Genomic DNA, 19,541 nt, shown 5'->3' with positions numbered 1-19,541 from the left:
GATCTCCGACAAACAGGAACAGCTGATATGCGGGAAACAAAGTGGGGGCTAGCCTGCGGAAAAGAGGGCGAGCCCCCTCTGCGCCAGCCCTAAATAGGGCAGCTACGCCGGGATTCCCCTGCTCTGGGGCTGAAACCAGCCCCCGCTCACGTGGGGGGTGGGCGTGAAGCCTGCAACCCCACCTCCTGGGCAGGCCGGAAGTAGCTTAATTACTACGTAGCCCGCCAGCTTAAGGGCAAGCGGCAGCTTCTCCCTCCGCTACCACGCATGCTCGGCGGAGAGGGCGCGTGAGAGCTCAACATCTAGGGGGAGCTAGACCTGGAAAAGAGGCTGGTTAGCCTTTGGCCCCGCTTGCAACTCTATTTCAACCCCTTCGCCGCCCCCCAGTATCAATGCAGGGCCCTTCATCTTCCAGTCCCTGCGGATTCTGGCTCTGAACTCGGGGTAAGTGAGAGGCGAAGGAGGAGGAGGCTCCTTCTTCCACCCTGCCTGCTCTCCTTCTGTGCTTTGGCAATGACGGCGGCGGCGGCGGCGGCGACAAAAATGGGGGAGGGTCCTCTCTGCGGTCCGGCGGGTGGGGGGAGGTGAAAGGCTGCCCGCGCGCCCGAGGCGCCTCACGTGACTCTCCGAGGGGGGCGGGAGTCGAGCAATGGGGGTCCCGAGGCGAGGTGGTCGGCGGAAGGCGCCCCCGCCGAGAGCCGGGGGCGCTGCGCAGGTGAAGTAGGGCTTGCGGGGCTTCTTACCTTGCCCGGTTGGGTAGGTAAGGCGCCTGGATACGTGCGCTGGCGCAGCCGTTGCTGGGGAGGCTGGCGCTCCAATCCCAGCTGTGGTAATTAGGCCATCCTCGCAGGGGTGTCGCGAGGACCAAAAATAAAATACAATTAGGGTCGGCGAGACATGCACCCCGCCTATGCGTGTACATAAATACACACATACACGCAACGATTAAATTCATTTCTTCTAGATATTTGGTCTGAGCTTTGCAAGGGGTTATTCCTTGCCTCTCACCAATTCCCAAGCTGCAGTAAGCACCCAGACTGACGTTGAGCTCAGTTTGGGGTGGAAGTGGTCAAGGGTTGGCACTTCGTCCAGAAGCAAACCACGGGGTGCATTTTCCCCCATGCGAAGGAGGGCTCTGCTTGCCTGCCGTTCAGAGAGGTTGATGAAGGGGTTAACGGTTTCTAACAGATGTCATGCCAGCCTGTGACTTTGCCCCCGGTTATCAGAAGTTTGACAACTTTGTTAGATTAAATAGATATAAGAAAAGTTGTTATAATAGGGCTTACACTAATGTAACTAGGTGTTACATTGTAATATAACTAATGTCACAGAAGAGCAACTAGTATACTATATCCTTAATTCCTCTCTGTATACAGTATTATAAAAAGTGGGTTCAGCTGATAAAGTAGCTGATATTGTGTGGAATGGCTGTCATGGCTATTTACTTTTAATTTCATAAGATACAGCTCAGTACAAATCTGTATATGCATTATTTATTTGCAAACTATTATATTCACGGATGACAGTGTGTGCTATATATTCAATGATCAAAAAACTTGCTAGTTTTAAAATACAAGTTAAGGCTTTCTGATGTTGATTCAAACTCCACAAACTCAGGACATTTGAAGTTAAGGCTGATGAAACCTTAAGAAATATACCCTGTGATCATCAAGGAGGTTGTACATTGTCACAGATTGTGCTTACTGGCAACTTTGCCTCCGTGCACCCCCACTTTTCCTTGGTCTTTCAGGCCCAATCCTGCAAGGGAGGATGGAGTGCCTGGGGCCAGCAAAAATACCCAACATTGTACTGGTTTTGTATTACCGTATTACTTAGTTTATGAAAAGAAAATATATTGAAATAATGGGTTCTGCTAAATAGAGAAGTAATGGTTTCATAACTGTTAATTGTTGTAGTAGCCCTGTGGTATTTTCAATGTGGGGAATGATTCTGCAAAAGCAAAATACAAACAAGCTAGTAGCTGTGTAGAAATAAGCAAATGAATAGGTTTTACCCTCTGTGTTCAGAAAAGTTTGCTTCTGACTCCCTGAGACCTTAAAAGTTAACTTGCTGTTTACTTCGCTCCTGCCTTTCTCCCAATATGAGGAGAACACTAGGGGGTAGACAGGGGGTAGGGGTGGGTTTAAGTATGGGGTGTGTATCAAGATTGTGTGTGGAATTCTGTGTCTGTTTCTGTGGTGGTGCTTTAAGTGTGAAGCAAAGGATATGTGGGGGCAGTTTCAGTGTGGGGTGGAGTGTGTGGAAGTGGGTTCACTGTGGGATAGGGCAGGCTTATGCACGCTCCACCAATGCATGTGATGACGTGGAACATAAGCCCTGTGCCTGTACTTGTTTACCATGGACTTTAATGAGAGAGGAAATCTTAATAACTTTGGAGTAGCTTTTCAGAACTTCACCAAGCCAGTGGAAGTGAGGGCTCCACAAGAAGCCTGAATGAAATAGATCAGCAAGTTTCACCAAAACTGGAAAGAATCATTATTTATTATATTTCTTAGTTGACCTTTAAAATAAAGTCTCAGGGCAGATTACAAATATAAAAACTCTGTATTGAAATCAGTTATACAGTATGTGGTCTTAATAGCAGAAGGCCACAACTCAGTGCCTTGCATGCAAAAGGCCCCAGGTTCAGTCCTTTACGGCGTCTCCAGTTAGGACTGGGAGAGACTGAAATACTGGAGAGTCCCTGTCAGTCAGTGCAGACAATAATGAGTTGAATAGACCAGTGGGTTTGGCTCAGTATAAGGCAACTTCCTATGTTCCTAAAGAGCAGGGGACAGGGCAAAGTGTAAATTTTCAGCACTTCTCGACTTACTCTGTTATCTGTGGCAACCTTTTTCAGGTCAGTTAGAAATTTGGCACTTTCATAGACCTCTTCAGCCTAGACAACGTAAGCCAAGTTATTAGCTCAACAGACGGCATTTTTATAAGCTATAGAATTTTGAGGCTTACAATGAAAGAACCTCCTGTGCTTTTATAATATATGTTAATATACTGTAGAACATTGTCTATTTGATTAATGTTGAGGATAAATCTTATTGCATTGATTTTCTTCTTAAACAAGATATCTTTATGAACCTTGTCTTGATCAACCCTATTTTCCAATAATAATAACACAACTTAAACTATTGGAAACTGGTACTCAAAGGAGAGAGAAAATTGTATTTCAAATGTGAAATTACACTAAGGAGAAAAGGTGTGGCACTGTTCTTTTATTTTAAGTACCTCATTTTCTAGTAATGGAACTGTGTAGGAGTTTTGTGACCTTCCTGAAAATGGGTGTAGGGGCTAGAGTTTGAACATGAAATGTGTAATTGTGCACTGAACATGCACATCAAGTTTCATTCCTTGCCTCTGTTATGCTTGAAAGCTTGGAATGTTTACACAGGTAGAGAACATTCTCTCCCTGCCCCCCCACCACTTAACCAGGTTTCTCTTGGGTTTTGGTAAACAATAGGTGGACTTGCCAGTGATAAATTGCTTGTGTCTTGTGCTTCTCTGTGTCTTGTGTCTTTGTGACAAGCTATCTCATGTCCTGGATGATAATTGACTATATTTAGAAGTCAGCCTAACATTTGTGAAGCTTCTTATTCTGCACGGAGAATTTATTGTTCCCTCTCATTCTTATCTCAACATTCCGTCCATCAAGTTTCATCCCTACAGTTTTTCTTTTTCTTTCACCTCACAGTTTATTTGTTATAGCTTTAGCAAGGGACATATTTTTTCAAAAAGCAAAAACATAACCACCATAACACTAATACAAAATTAAATGCTACACAACACAATAAAAGAACAGTAATGTTAAAAAAAGTATTGTTAACTCCTGAGTTATTTGTTGCCAAATAGATAAATCCAATAACAACTGTAGAATGTTTATTATACAGCAAAACTGAATGAAGATTCATTGTTGTATCTACATTTTAACTGAAAATCAAAATTCTGTACCAAGCTGACATAATGGTATTCTTCCTTATGTTAGAATGGCTGATGTCATTGGGTGACTGAAGTAATGCTGTAATCCAGGGATGGACAAACTTTTTTCACCCCATGGATTACCGGTATACTCCCTTCTGAGGAACCCTTCTGAGAGCCACGCCTAAGTGGTGGGTGATTGCAAGAGGCAAACGGTGGGGGAAAATATGTAAACCTATTTAGAAGCTAGCTTGTGGGCCAAAGGCCTGCTTAAAGAAAACAAGACAAGGGAGACGCCAGAGTGGACTCATCCATAGGCCAGAGGAACAGCTTTTGGGATATTGTTTCCCACCAGAAATGTTACCCTGGCCAGGAGACCAAGAAAGAACATCATGGTAAGGGGGACCCAGATCTGGCCCTTGCTTTCTTTTTCTTCTTTTTCTAGTCTTAACCTTTTTTATTTCATGTTTTTGTCTCTTATGTGTTGAGTCTGCAGGAAGGGACTGCTTAGAAATTTTTAGGGTGCTTTACAAATGTTAAATAGTTTTTAAAAAATTGTTTGCAACATTTCAAACCCTAACATTATGCTTTTTAAATCATTGGCAGCTAGAAGCCGCCTACGTGTGCCTTGAACTACAATGACATCATGGCAAGATTTCGCAGGAGAACGTGCATCATTCTGGTGCTCTTTATTTTATTCATATGCTCCATAATGATGGCCTTGAAAACTTTGAGACCTGAAAGAGCTGGGTTTGGAGATCCATTTGGCCTTGGCCTGTTACCAGATTTTCAGCAACGAACAACACATTTAAGAAATAAGTTCAACGTGCAGAGCGGAGCTAAGGAAGAAAGTTTCACACACGCAAAAAATGTTCACCCTTTAACAATGAACTTAAAAAAAACCACTGTTTCTGTAAGGAAACTAGAAGAACATCTGCCTTCCCCAAATTACAACTTTCATGTGTTTTACTACAGCTGGTATGGGACACCACAGTTTGATGGAAAATATATTCACTGGAACCACCCATTGTTAACACATTGGGATCCCAAAATTGCAAGTGATTATCCAAAAGGAAGGCACAGTCCTCCGGAGGATATTGGCTCCAGCTTCTATCCTGAACTTGGACCTTACAGCTCCAAAGACCCTTCTGTCATAGAAGAGCACATGAAGCAGATGAGCTCAGCTTCCATTGGTAAATAGTATTTTATTTTTCTGTATGGCATTAAGCGTTTTGAATTCAGAGCTTTGGTGTGATAAGTCACTTTCCCCCTTCTTTGAACTGAAACTGAACTGTGAGAAAGTCTTACGTAATTTCCCCATTATTAACTGTTTTCTCCATGGGATATGACAATTAGGATGAATCACAAATGTCTTTTTCAGGGATTGAGTAAAAATATATTGAAACCAGCAACTTGGAAGGTAACTACATGGACTATCGCCTTCTACTAGACTTGTGACCTGTTCTGTTTAGCTAAACTATGGCTGCTTGTACACCTGTAATAATAATAATAATTTATTATTTATATCCCGCCCATCTGGCTGAGTTTCCCCAGTGGCTCCCAATGAAGTGTTTAAAACAATACAGCATTAAATATTAAAAACTTCCCTGAACAGGGCTGCCTTAAGATGTCTTCTGAATGTCAGGTAGTTGTTTATCTCTTTGGCATCTGATGGGAGGGCGTTCCATAGGGTGGGCACCACTACCGAGAAGGCCCTCTGTCTGGTTCCCTGTAGCCTCACTTCTCGCAATGAGGGAACCACCAGAAGGCCCTCGGCACTGGATCTCAGTGTCCGGGCTGAACAATGGGGGTGGAGATGCTCCTTCAGGTATACAGGACCGAGGCCGTTTAGAGCTTTAAAGGTCAGCACCAACACTTTGAATTGTGCTCGGAAACGTACTGGGAGCCAATGCAGATCTCTCAGAACCGGTGTTATGTGGTCCCGGCGGCCACTCCCAGTCACCAGTCTAGCTGCCGCATTCTGGATTAATTGCTGTACTGAAATTTACTCACTGATTGTGGATTTTGTGAGTTGACAAAGGAGGATCCACAAGCACAGTTTGAAGCTGGCTTTTCAGCTGCAGTTTGCACTAACTGGTTTCTTACTGCATCCCAGCTTGGGCATCCTGGTTTGTTCAGTCATTCCCTTGGAAGCCCACCTGATTATAGAGGCAGAAGGGCAGAGCAGCTGAAAAATGAAACCACTTCAACCGTGTATTCAGTGGCTAATGCTGGTACTTTTGCAGAGCTCAACTTCTGTCCTCTGTCTGCTTGGCCACACCCCATCCACTGTTCACCTCCCCACACATTTTTAATGATGTTTACTTAATTCATCTTAAAACACAATTTTAAGGCTGTTTAACAGATACAGTTGCACTTCCCCTATTCCTGCAAACAGACAATTTTTTACACTTTGCTTTGCCTTGCCTCTCTCAAAAAAAAATTAAATATGACCTATGCATCTCCTCTCCATCAGCATTCCCTTGATTTCTATTCTTAGAGACAGATACAAACAGAGGTGATTGTTGCATGATTCATACCTTACTGGCCAAGAAATGAGTTGGAATTGTATACAGTGGTACCTCTGGTTACGAACTTAATCCGTTCCGGAGGTCCATTTGTAACCCGAAACAGCTCATAACATGAGGCGCGCTTTCAGTAATGGAGCCTCCCGCTGCTTCCGCGTTGCCAGCACGCAACTTCCGCTCGCATCCCGAGGCAAAGGTCGCAACCGGGAACATCTACTTCTGGGTTAGCGGAGTTCATAACCTGCAGTGTTCGCAAGGGGGGATGGGACGTAACACAAGGTTCCACTGTAAAAGGAGCCATATTGTCCCCACAGGCTGGTTTCCTCTGTCTGTTAAGGTTCTATTCCAACCATTAGGCATGAAAAGGGTATAGACCTACCCTGTTCTACCACCTGATAGTGTAAGGATTATTTTTTGCCCATTCTTAAAAATTAGTCAAACAAACAATAAAGCTAGTACAGTAGTGATTTAATTGGTGACTTGGAGATACTTGAAGATCGCTAAAGAAACTCAATTTTAGTGGCTTATGTGTTGAAATGTTTGATACTGAAATATCAAAGTAGTTGTACATGCTTTGTTTGCTAAATTGCTTTTTAAAAAAGACATCCAATACAAATTGGTTAAACATCACCATAGGTAAAATGTATATTTTGTTCCTTAGGGGTATTGGCCCTTTCTTGGTACCCACCTGGAATGGGTGATGAAAATGGAGAACCTGTTGACGCCCTGGTACCAACAATTTTGGATATTGCACATAAGTACAAATTAAAGGTACACTATTTGAAGTTTTAGACTTGTCAAAGTTGTAGATATGATGGACTGATTGTTCTAAAGTTAGACTCTCTGCACAGTTGTCCTATCGGAGTTTGAGGAGTTGAGTTAATTGCATGTAATTTCATTGCGGCTAAGGTGCTGCTGTCCAAACTCCCTCCCCACCAATGAACCAATTGAAAATTGTTGATGGTCTTGACAGACCACTTAACGATTTCCCCCCCTGAGTGTTATAGCAATTGGAATGTGCTGTGCTGGATGCTGGATGATTTTTAATCGTGTTTTTATTGCTCCTTTTATTTCTTGTATTGTATTATATTACAATTGGGATATAAGGAGGAAAAGAAGCAATAAAATACAATGGAAAATAAATATGAATATTTAATGTGGACATTCCACAAACCACATAAACAAAGCTTGCAGGCCACTAGTGGTTCACAGACCACAGCTTGAGAATTCCTAGCTAAGGAATGTTTGGTGAAGTGCTACATTGATAGAACTAGGAAACAGCCTAGTGTTGTGTATCCAGTTTAGCTACAGTATCTTACACTATTGTAGCTAAAAAGCAACTTTCTGTGTATACATGTCTACTCTGAAGTACCACTGAATTCATAGGCTACAATGCATGCCCATTAACCTGTGAGTCACTTCCACTGAATCCAGTGCACAGATTGCATACAATGGTGCACTGGGTGCTTCTGGAAACACTCATAGGATTGTGCTTTTAGTGCCTGGCAAATGAGGTGCAGCCATTTTTCTGTATATTTCTTGCTAGGCTTACAATACCACAAAAGCAACTCTTTAGTTGGTACTTCTACCTCAGATATGGGGAACTTTTAGCCTTCCAGATGTTGCTGAATTACAACCATTGGCCAGGATGATTAGAGTTATTGTTTTTGTTTGTTTGCTTGCTTGCTTGCTTTGTTTGCTACTATACTGTGTATTTTTGTGTGTTTTTTATTGTGATCTTCAGATGAAAGGTGGTATAGAAATTTAATAAATAATAGCAACATTTGGAGGGTCAAAGGTTCCCCACACCTGTTAGAAATGCAATTTATATTAATCACAGTTACATTTTTGTTGTGGTTGTTGTGTAGGAGTATATTTGAGTTACTTTGCATGCACTTCTATTGGCTTTACATTATTCTGTTGAATTGTGAATTATAATAGAGTGCTATGTTGCACTAACACTTGGAACATGTTGCTCCTTGTTTAAGTTCATAACTCTCCTGGGGTGAATTGCTTGGAGTTTTTATTCTTGCTCGCATTGCCCTTGCTAGGTTTCTGTCTCATGATGCACTTTAAAGTAAAACAGCATCTGAAACAAATACAGTTCCCAAAGGGTTTGCGCAGGCTGTACATTTTATCTCCTTACTTCATAATCTTGGATACAAATCTTGACCAACTTCCGATCGCCTATTCTTAATTCATTTGGTTTCCAAATGAATACCACAACCTAGTGATAGGACTGAAAGTTATATTTATCACAGTTTGTCTAAAGTGACTTTATCATAACTGGTATCTCTGTAAGTGCCAGCTAATTGCATTGTCATGCATAATTGTGTTATATGTGGTTCAGCTGTTTTGAAGAACTACCTCTGGAGTGGGTGGTAAGATGTACTAAACTGGTGGCTTGTGCAAGCTTTTGATGCAAACAGCCTTCAGTCGTTTCCTGCAGTCTTCTGATCCTCAGGGGGTTCTATACTAGGGAGGAGAAGGCAGGAAAACCTTACAGCTTTTGCTTGTGCAACTATGGCTCAAACTCAGAATATTTAGGCTCAAATGGAGATTTCAAGAATAACTTCTGCAAACCTTGGTATTCCCCTAAGCCTGCTGATACCTCCCTTCTGTTTATAGACAGTAATGTTTTGACTGGTGATTTTGACTCACCTTTGACTCACCTTTGAACTTCATAAATAGAAGTGTTTGACCTTCACTATGTTGAGATTATTCAGTTATTTAAAAACACCTATCTAATATTTCATTTTTTTAGGTCACTTTCCATATTGAGCCATACAAAGATAGAGATGATCGCAGTATGTACAGCAACATCAAGTATATCATAGACAAGTAAGCACTTCCTCAAGTATTTGAATGTTGATGTTACAACTTAACTCTGTCCAGTGTTTTTCATGTGATTTTGTTTCGTTGTGCAGTACACTATCAATTAACGTTCTTAATCCACACAAATAGCTCTGCTTCTTGTTCAAATCCCCTGAATTTTTTCTCCCTGTTCAAGTCAGAGAGATTTGGTTCAATTGCCAGTTTTCTCATATTTATTGCTGTGTCTTAAGGCTGTTTTTCAAACTTCCTGCCTTGCTAGACCCTTAGTTAGCCTTGACTAGCTGAAGTATCATGAAATATGAAATTAGAAGCAGAGCAATAGAATATTTTTTTTCTTCATAGTGTGGAAATGACTAATTTAAATAAAATTAATTGTGCATAACTACATTGGCAAGTGTACATCCTTTACTATATCTAATGATGGTGATGACACATTTGAATGGAAATAAATTTGGGAAGAGCAAACAACACTGCTTAATACCCAATGATACAAAAATGAATGTTATTTACTTTATATTGGTCACTTTCTTTCCTTTCTAGATATGGAGCCCATCCAGCCTTTTACAGACATAAAGTCAGCACAGGTAGAACCCTTCCCATGTTTTATGTCTACGATTCTTATATAACAATCCCTGAAATGTGGGCAAATCTGCTTACTGTCTCTGGATCCCAGAGTATACGCAATACACCCTATGATAGCTTATTCATTGCCCTTCTTGTGGAAGAAAAACACAAGCATGAAATCCATAGAAGTGGCTTTGACGGAATTTATACATATTTTGCCACCAACGGCTTCTCCTACGGCTCAAGCCATCACAACTGGCCAAGTTTGAAAGCCTTTTGTGACACGAAAAACTTGCTGTTTATTCCAAGCGTGGGACCAGGCTATGTAGACACCAGCATTCGACCATGGAACAGCCACAACACACGGAACCGCGTCAATGGCAAATACTATGAGACTGCGTTCAGCGCTGCGCTTCTGGTACGCCCTGAAATAATCTCTATCACCTCTTTCAATGAATGGCATGAAGGAACTCAGATTGAAAAGGCCATTCCAAAGAGGACTGGAAAGGCAGTTTACCTCGACTATCAGCCACATAAGCCAAATATTTATCTGGAGCTCACTCGTAAGTGGTCTGAAAAGTACAGCAAAGAAAAAGAGCAGTGGCTTACATGAGGTGCATTTCCACTTGGCAGTTCCACGATGGGCCCATCGCTGTGTCTCGCTGATAAATCAAGAACGTTTTAATTTGTGAGGATATCGTCTGCACTATTGCTATAGCTTTCCGAAGAGAAAATGTTCACTTTTAGAGTAATGATAACAATGGCAAGCAATATTAGCCCCTCGGGTTCTTATAATACATTGATAGTGCTAAATACTGTCCCTTTTAATGTTCTGTATATTACCAGTACACTGTCTAGAATATTTGATTTATAACACTAGTAGAATGATACAGAGCTTATTCCAGCTAAAACAGTTGCTTAGGGTCTCTGTACCCAGCTGGACTTCTGAAATTTCCCCTTTTCTGAAGAATTCCCTCAAAGTGAGAAAACCTCAGAAACAACTTCCAGTGCAAGGTGAAGAGGTGTGCAAAAACAAAACAAATCCTAGCACTCAAATGGAAACCACTGTGGTGCACTTAAATGTGCTCCTTAGGTCAGGCCCTTTAAAGAACCATGAACAAAACCTTTTACAACAGTTTCTTAAATATTAATTTGTATATGTGAAGCATCTTTTCCAGTGGGAAAGTAGAGAACTCACCAAGGAACCTTCCAGAACAAGAATCACTTTTTAAAAAATGTATTGGAGCTGCAGAAGAACATTGCCTGATTTTCCTATGCTACTCCCATTCATTGCAATTCAAACCACAGGAATTGGTGGTAGGTGCCCGTGATGTATATTATATATTTTGTAGATAAATAAACATGTTCTCCTTATTTTTTGCACTTATTTTGGTAGAAATAATGAGTGAACTAAAATTATCATGATAATCATAATTAGTAATTGTTTCAGTTAGGTTTTTTAAAGGCACATTTACTCATTTTGTTTGGCATTGCCGCATGAGCAGAACACTCAGTTTGCTTTGCTTTAGATCCTAAATACAGGAATCATTTTCAAAGAAGAAAAATGCTTTTGAGTGCTTAGAATGTTTAGCAGGATTTAACTTTTTAGAGTACAGACTCAGAAAACAATAATTTGGAATAGTATAAATTGTCCGTTGTGAGCATTTGTAGGAGCTTTAAAAATGTCCTTTTAAAAGAATTGTATTTCCCCAGTGTGGTGTTAATATCTATTCCACGTGAAATTGGAGACACCCAACTTTGGATAGCAAAGACTATGTTCTTCCAAACACACTGCCAGCTGCAGTCTGGGTTGAGCGGACTATAACACGAGAGCACCTGTGCTTTGAATCATTTCTCACTAATGGGCTACTGAATGTTGTGATTTTCAGTGAGTGCCTTATTATCTCCAAATTGAAAGTGCCTCTCTAATGTGCTCCCTAGACACTTATCCAAAGCTAATATAGCAAACACACAAGCTGGATTCATTGTCTTATTTTATGAGTTTGGTTCTGCAGTTTGTTTGTTTGTTTTAAAAAAACTATATTATGCTGCAGGCGAAAGGATTTGCCCTTCCTTTTTTTGCCCAGGGGTGGGCAACCCCATCCCTATGGTGTTATTGGAAGTTGAGCTTAACAAACCAAATTATTTTCTGTTTTTAATTTGTTTTTATTCTGAAGCAAATTCTGAGCCCAGCTTGCAGCTACTGTGCTTCCAGTAACATGGAGTGTGACAAAGCTCAAGCAATTTCCTCCACAAGCCCCTGTAGCTTGGTCCACTATGTAATTTGGTGGTTGCAACATAGGAAGGCTTCCTGTATGCTTTCCTTCTTTACTAGCATCTTGCTAAGAAATGTAATTATTTCAAGAAGCCCAAGTCCTTTGAACAGCCATTGTGTGCCCAGGAAACATCCTATAGTTTCAATAGGAGTAGCCTACTGAAGACCTCTGTACCCTTGTTGTTGTAGCTGCCAGGCCAAGTAAGTGGGAAGGAAGGAGAAGCTGGAAAACAACTTGTAGAGGTGTAATCCAAACCAGTTCTGTGAGGCCCATCCCTTTTTAAGCTACTGATAAATGGTTTTTGGAGTTCATGCAGATGAGATCCAGATGTTTATTTCCCCCTCCTAAAAAACACCCATTGTTAGTGACTTTGCAAATACTGACAATTTCAAGGCTTTTTGATATAGATGATGATAGATAGATAGATAGATAGATAGATAGATAGATAGATAGATGATAGAAAGCAGATTGAACCAAGGACACGAGCCAAACTGAAATGGATTGTTTATTGCCACTTTTGTAACAATATGCACAAAATTAAATTAAAAATCTTCTGGTACATGCACTTCTCTGCCTTTCAGGTCATGGAAACTGATTTTTTGGCAGACCTTCACTGCAGGGCCATGAATGGGTATCCATACACTGATGGTATAGCTAGAATGTGAAGATTAATTACTTAAGTTCTGTTCATTCATCCATCCACCCAATTTATAAGAGTAGCTAATACGATGGAAAATACTGTGAGCTGCACTTTATCCATCCCAAATAGGCCGTAGTTTAGAGCTAAGGCACACACATCCACTTGGGTGCATTGTGCTTCCCATATGTCAATATTAACTTTTAAAATTTGTTGTGAAACTCAGTGTTCATCAGTGAAAGAGCTTTACTAACACTGGCTTCGCCTTTGGGGATGAATTGATGGCTGTTTGTTAATCGTGGCACTTACTAATTACTATTTGAATTAGTTGTATGAAGTCCCATATAGTAACAAAATGAAACAAAATCAAGCTCAAAAATAAGACAGTAACTTGGAAATTTTGTGCATGGCAACTCATTAATCGAATTTGATTTTCTTACAGCACAATCCTGTCCTTGTTTACTCAGCAGTAAATCCCACTGACTTCAGTGGAGCTGAATAGGCATGCACAGAATTTCGATGTTGATGCCTTCAAATTTCCTAGAATCATTATATGTCCTTAAACCTGGGGCTGGGGAACCTATAGCCTTCTAGATATTGTTCAGCCCGAACTCTTGTCAGCCCTAGTCGGTATGGCCAGCAGTCCAAAGTTGATGTGGTATTGTTGTCCAGCAAAATCTAGAAGGCCCCTTCTTTGCCTTAAACACACAGCGCTTATGGTGTATTTAAAGTAATGCTTTCAAATTCTCATGATCAGTTAAAATTTAGGAGTAATAATGGTTTGAAACCAGTTTTGCTACTACTACTTAGGCACTTTAGACATCTAATCAATTTTGTTTAAAAACCATATTGCGTTTCTTAAAAGAAAATCGCAACATAAGCTTTTAAATATTTTCCTCCATTTATTTCATTATAATTCTGCTAAGGGCTGTGATCCAAAGCAACAGATGTAGTTCTGCATACACAGCTGCAACTTGTAGTCTATAGCTCTGCTCAAATAACTGCATTTAAGGTGAAAACTGGCTTGTCTTTACAGGTGGGAGCAGTTCAGGATCTGAAGGAGCTTCCAGCTTAAGTGTGCACACTTCTCCCCAGGATACCCTAATAGCTTCACTATTTTCCCACATAGAGCTTCAGGGCATCTGCAAAATGGTCCCGGTGTCAGCTAGAGAATTTTTTGGCAATCCTTTTCCTTTCCAAATTTGAAATTTTGAAAGGAGGCAACTTTGAAGTATTTTGTTCATTTGAAGTAGATCTTTTTCAGACATAGTTCTTCTCTCTGCTGCTGCTGCTGCTGCTTAGCAGATGGTTTCTACTTGCTTTTGCAATTCTAGTCGCAATGAGATTTCTTCACCTTATCTCATAGAATGTTATATTCACTTAGCATATACATAATATGGAGAGCTGAATGCGGATCTAGTCTGACACTTGCTTTCACTGCTAAATATGTAGTTGGGGAGCATAGAGTGTTTGGAAATTGTAACCGGGGATTTGGGGGGGGGGGGGACAGGGCAGAGGAGGGAGATCTGACATTTGGGTAGAGGGCATGTAGGATACATGATGGGAAGTAACTCGCAAGGAGTATCCTTACATAATACAATTTGGTCCATTGGCTACATAGTGAATACCACTGAGAAGTGAGAGCTTTTATTCTCAGAAGTACAGCAAGGCTTGGAAAGCACATAAAGGAAGCTTGTACTCAAGACATTTTCATATACTTAGGTTCAGGTCACTTGTATAGCTCCACTTGGATTTGCAATGAGTTAGGCAGCCAACTGTTGCAAGTACAGTCAAATAAGTTTGAATCACACTTCTTCAGTAATCTTTTAAAACCCTGCACCAGGGTTTTTAAGATAATAATACTGTCTGCAGACTAAGGAACAGACCTCACTGCATGATTCATACCATAGTAAGCCACTGTCACATGGTAACTATGAGGAAGGAAAATCTGAATTCCAGAGTGGTTGATTTAGAGCTTAAAGGGCTCATCTGCAGGGCTACAGGTTTTTACAAATCGCAACCTAGCTTGCAAATTCCATTCTCTTCTGTCCGAATTAAGTGTGTGTCTCAACAGTTGTTTCAATTATACGATAATAAGGTCTGCTTTATGAGAAATGAAATTATTCTAATTTACTTTTAAATAAATAGTTGTAAGGCTTTTAATGTGCACAGTGTTAGTATGAATACATGAATGAGACGTTAGACAGCGTTTTGTACACATCTATATTGAAAATATGAAACATACTCTGTATGCTATGAAAAAAGAACACTGCAGGAACACTGTTCTTGGAGTAAGAGTTCATATGATTTGTATTTTCTGAAATGTTCATTCTGCCTCTTATTTGCCAGGGATTTCTTTGAACTTCAGTGGAAAGCATACTGAATAACTAAATAGATACTTTCTTTGGTGAAACATTTGTTAATATATGCTGAAGCTGTTTTTGAAGCCCAGCTCACATTTCAAAAAACTGAACCATCAAAAGCTATGTAAGGACACAATCCTACAGCTGATTAAGGGCTGAGGAGTCACCAGAAGTGACGTAAGTGCCATTCTGGAGGCATGGTACTTATGCTCCCAGAGGACCCCTGATACACCTGTGGAAAACTCTGTGGGCATAGAATTTATGCTGGTTCTCTGGCATCAAGCAGAGAGGTGTGGGACACTGGGTCAGGATGTGGTGCGGCAGCTAGGAGTCCACAGGACACTCCTTCCCAGACAGGTTCCCCAGAGGAGTATTTAATTATACCAGTCCTAGAGCTGGTGTAGTTAATCATTCCCATTGAAAGGGTTGGGGGGAAAGGTAGAGAAAAGCTTGCCAGCCACCTCCTGTCCTGACCTGACCTGCAAGTTGATGGGGCTTAGGAAGTGGTTGGAGCTTCCCCAAAGAATCTTCACAGCCACACACATGCACAACCATTACCATAGGATTTTTCTGCCCATGTGTTGTAATTGGTACAATAATGCTTGAGTGAAAAGTGTGGTATGTTTTGTGATAGGTTTCTCTTACCTTTTCCCCTTTGTTTTAGCTAAATAAGGCACAATTGCTTTCTTTTGTTTTTCTGGAGAAATGTGTTGGAAGAACCCTCCACGTAAAAATAATATTGTGCATACATACTGTAAGCATTAGGTTGATTAATTGTGAATGTGTTCCGGCTTAAGCAAATTGTGTTAATTTTCCCACTGTATGCCTTAATGAGCCAATTGAACAACCCATACTTTCTTTCTGGGACTAATTTAGATCACTCCCTCCTGCTCTAGAAGGAAGAGTTTGTATGGAAGAGTTACTGATGCTTGGTAGGTTGCTCAAGAACCAGTCAGTGAAATATGTGTAGCATAGGCTATGACTTGCATTGGAGTCAAAATTACGTTGTCTAAGCCATGATATTTGGATCCAAAGTTTTTCTTAGTGCAGAACAATCCTTACGTGTTATGCTTCCATGAGCATCACCAACTTTAACAACAATTTGACATCCACCTTGAATTAAATTTGTTGTATTGAATGCTGCAATTCTTTCTCAGCTCAATTGGTGAGTTGGGATTTTGTGGAAGATCATTTTCCTGGGTTTGAATGTTGCAGATAATTTCTAGTGTTCATGCCCGCTGATGGATATCCGTAAACTGTGTTTTCCTTTTCTGTCAGTTGGGATGAAGATATTATATGCAAGAGCATTGCAAAAGTCCCAAGTGAGCTAGAAATTATGCCCTTAGCTCAAAAAGTCATCTTCTTTTTTCTGTCATATCATTCCTTCTCTTGTCTACCTTTCCTGCCAACTGTATAACTTTGAAGTTATTCCTGTGCAATTTAAATTTAAAGTTAACAAATTTGGTTCATGCTCCTTTGTGCGGGAAAGTTACTGTAACTCAGCAACAGGTATATGAATATGTGGGTTTGTTTTGAAAGTTTATAGCAATGGGGTTGAGAGGAGAGCTAAACAAGATAATGCTAGACCATTTCTTTCTTTTAAAATAATAGCTGGAGCTGCAATAGTTGGGAATTTTCAAGCATATGACATTATTCTTTAATTGTTCAACATAAAGCACCACCCATTTTTTTAAAAGTACAATGAGCATACTTGTATGATCCAGCTGCTGCAGAACTGTATCTCTTTATATTGCAGGTGGAGAGTAAGTTACCTGCAGTAAACAAATATTTTGCACATTCAAAAATAGAATTTAGGGAGAGTTCTGGTTTTGGTATGTACAGGGAGGTTGTGGTGTGTTTATGTGGAGACATATTCAAAAATTCAGTTTCCAACTAGCAGTCTCCAGTGGTAACGGTCCAGCAACAAATACACCACACATGGAGTTTCTCTCTTAGTTTAATACGTAATTTGAATCACTATTAATTGCTTGACTATTTTTCCAGCATTTTTCCAAAATATGAACAATAATTATGAACTGTATTTATGTACTGTTATGTTTGCAAATGTTTCTTGACTGTTAGAGGCTTTTATGGAGAATAAGTGCCTTTTTAAAGTACTGTATGCATTTTACTAGATATTGACCCTTAGTGCTGTTAAGCATTGTTTAATTTTTCGATGGGCATCCAATGCACTTCTGAGTAAAAAGCCCACACAGTTGCATGTCAGTTACAAATGGTGCATGCATGTTCACAATGACACGTTCATACTTTCATTTAAACGCCTTCCTCTGCAGAAAGGGTATGGTATACATGCGCCCCTGGGGAAAGACTTGAGTTCCTACTTCAACTTAACATTATACATTATTCACAATAGATGTGGCATGCTTTTATTTTGTATTTGAGTTCCTGTACCTGACTACAAAAAGTAAAGCACAAGAAACAGTCACAACGGAGTTTAATCTTCCGAGTTGCCTGCTTTATTGACTTACTTTGTAGCATTCACTTACACTGAAATCCATTTTCTATAGCTACTCTTCAGTTTATGTGCCCTAAAATACAAAGGCAATGGGGTATAACAGCAACATTTCTTATTTCCAAGATTTATAGTTTAGCTGAATACATTTCAATATATACATCTTTGAAAGCTCATTGGGGAACCAATGGATGATGTGAAATAAAACATTTCCCTTAAGCTTTGGGTTTTTTAAAAGCTTCTCTCCTGTATCTTCCCACTCTGCCACAGATTTTCTTCTACATGGACTTTATGTCCAGTAACAGCTGGCTGAAATTACTTCACACTTCTTAAACTGCAGCTTTAAATATACCTACTGGAGAGAAAGCCCCATTGAAGAAAGTGGGACTTGTTTTTTTATAAACACACATTGAATGTATTGTCAATCTGTTATTAAAGGTTTAAATATGTGCAATTAATGCTTGTGAAGCTTGATAAAACAGAGTTGGCAAACTTGCGAAAGGCAGAAATAGGTATGAAAATGTGAGGTATGATTTGAGCCTGAGGATTAGAATTTTCTAGCTTCTTCCAATCTATAAAATAGTGCAGACTCTAATATCTTAGTATCTTTTGCTGATAAAACTCCTTAATTATACTACACCCACAATGGGAGCTAAAGGTGAATGAGCCCTGTTCTGCATTATACAGAAAATATCCCCTAAGGGCCGCTTCAGATGTTGCACACTCTACCCACAATATGATAGTACTGCCAAATGTTGGACAATCATGGCTAAAAAGGAATGTATATACAATTGAATAATTGGCATATAACTAAATAATTACATCATTTATTTGTAGAAATATTTTCTGCATAGGAAATATCTGAGGTATATCTGTTTGGAATGCAATAATATGGTGTTCAACTTTTAAAACCAGATCATTGGGATCTGCTAGCCTCATTTAACTTCCTGAATCTTGTCCAGATCCTTTAGTGAGCTTTTGTGAAGGCTTGAAGTTAAGAGCCTCAAGAATCTAAGTTGGTTGACATTATTTTAACTTTGTAGGTTCATGAATTCATATGGTAGAGTGGAAGTTCACTCTCTTGTAGACCTATATATCTTACAAGCTACTGAAATAAACTATAGGCTCCAAAACTTTAACCAAGGGCAATTCAAAGTGTCACCTTCTAACTTCCTATAAAAAAAAGAAGATTGTCTTCCTCTTTGATTCAGTTTGTTAATATGTAATCTATGTGTTTGTAAACCCAGAGGGAGAACAAAATAATTATTTTCCCCTTGTGTTTTCATACAATTTAGAAGCATAAACTACTTGCATCCTTAGTTAAAATAATACTTGCTTTAAAAAATGTAATTATGCAAGGTGTGTACATTTCTTTCTGTGGCACATTATCACTGTTAAACTGTTAATGTATTTTTGATGTACTTTACTTTGTGCACCACTGAGCACCACTGATTATGTACAGTGTTTTGGTGTGTAAAACATATATAAGTCTAAAATACTATGCATGTCTCAGGAAATGTAATTTACAGAAAATGCACTTCAAAAATCGTAAAATCCTGTTAAATAGTATGTAATATAATGAACACTTGAACTAAGGACTGCAAACAATTCTAGGCTATGTGTTTTAACAAATAAAATTTTCATTACCATGTTTCTGTTATTGCATAGTCTCATAATATTTGACTGAAGTAATTGGAAAATGTGTACTTTTCTACTTAGTGGGGCATTATTTCGGATAGCTACCTTTTGAATTGCAACTAGCACATATTCAGTATTCTTCAGTGCATTATACAAGGTTATCAAAGTTTCAGAGATTAGCTGTCCTGCTTCCAGCCTTAAGTTAATAAAGTTTTCCCTCAACTAGTAGCAGACAAGAGAATGCTTCCATTTGCCAACTCCTGCCCCTTTTGGAGTTTGATCAGCTTGCTCTCCAGA

At 39.8% G+C, this 19,541-nt stretch overlaps 1 protein-coding gene across 2 annotated transcripts; it reads left to right on the top strand.

Moving 5' to 3' along the window:
* The first annotated feature begins 265 nt into the window (after positions 1-265).
* On the top strand, positions 266-19,257 carry MANEA (mannosidase endo-alpha). 2 transcript variants are annotated; one of them, XM_079971093.1, is made up of 5 exons: positions 266-444; positions 4,541-5,123; positions 7,120-7,229; positions 9,223-9,299; positions 9,834-19,257. In XM_079971093.1, exons 2-5 carry the CDS (start codon positions 4,577-4,579, stop codon positions 10,468-10,470), a joined length of 1,371 nt encoding a protein of 456 aa, XP_079827219.1. In that variant the 5' UTR covers positions 266-444; positions 4,541-4,576; the 3' UTR covers positions 10,471-19,257. The 2 variants fall into 2 exon arrangements, with proteins under 2 accessions (XP_079827219.1, XP_079827218.1); XM_079971092.1 differs by having other exon boundaries at positions 267-444; positions 4,537-5,123.
* Positions 19,258-19,541: the final 284 nt, after the last annotated feature.

Source organism: Podarcis cretensis (genome assembly GCF_951804945.1).
Source record: "Podarcis cretensis genome assembly, chromosome: 3".
NCBI lineage: Eukaryota > Metazoa > Chordata > Lepidosauria > Squamata > Lacertidae > Podarcis > Podarcis cretensis.
The sequence above is the reverse complement of the archived record's forward strand: the minus strand, read 5'-3'. Positions and strand labels throughout refer to the sequence as shown.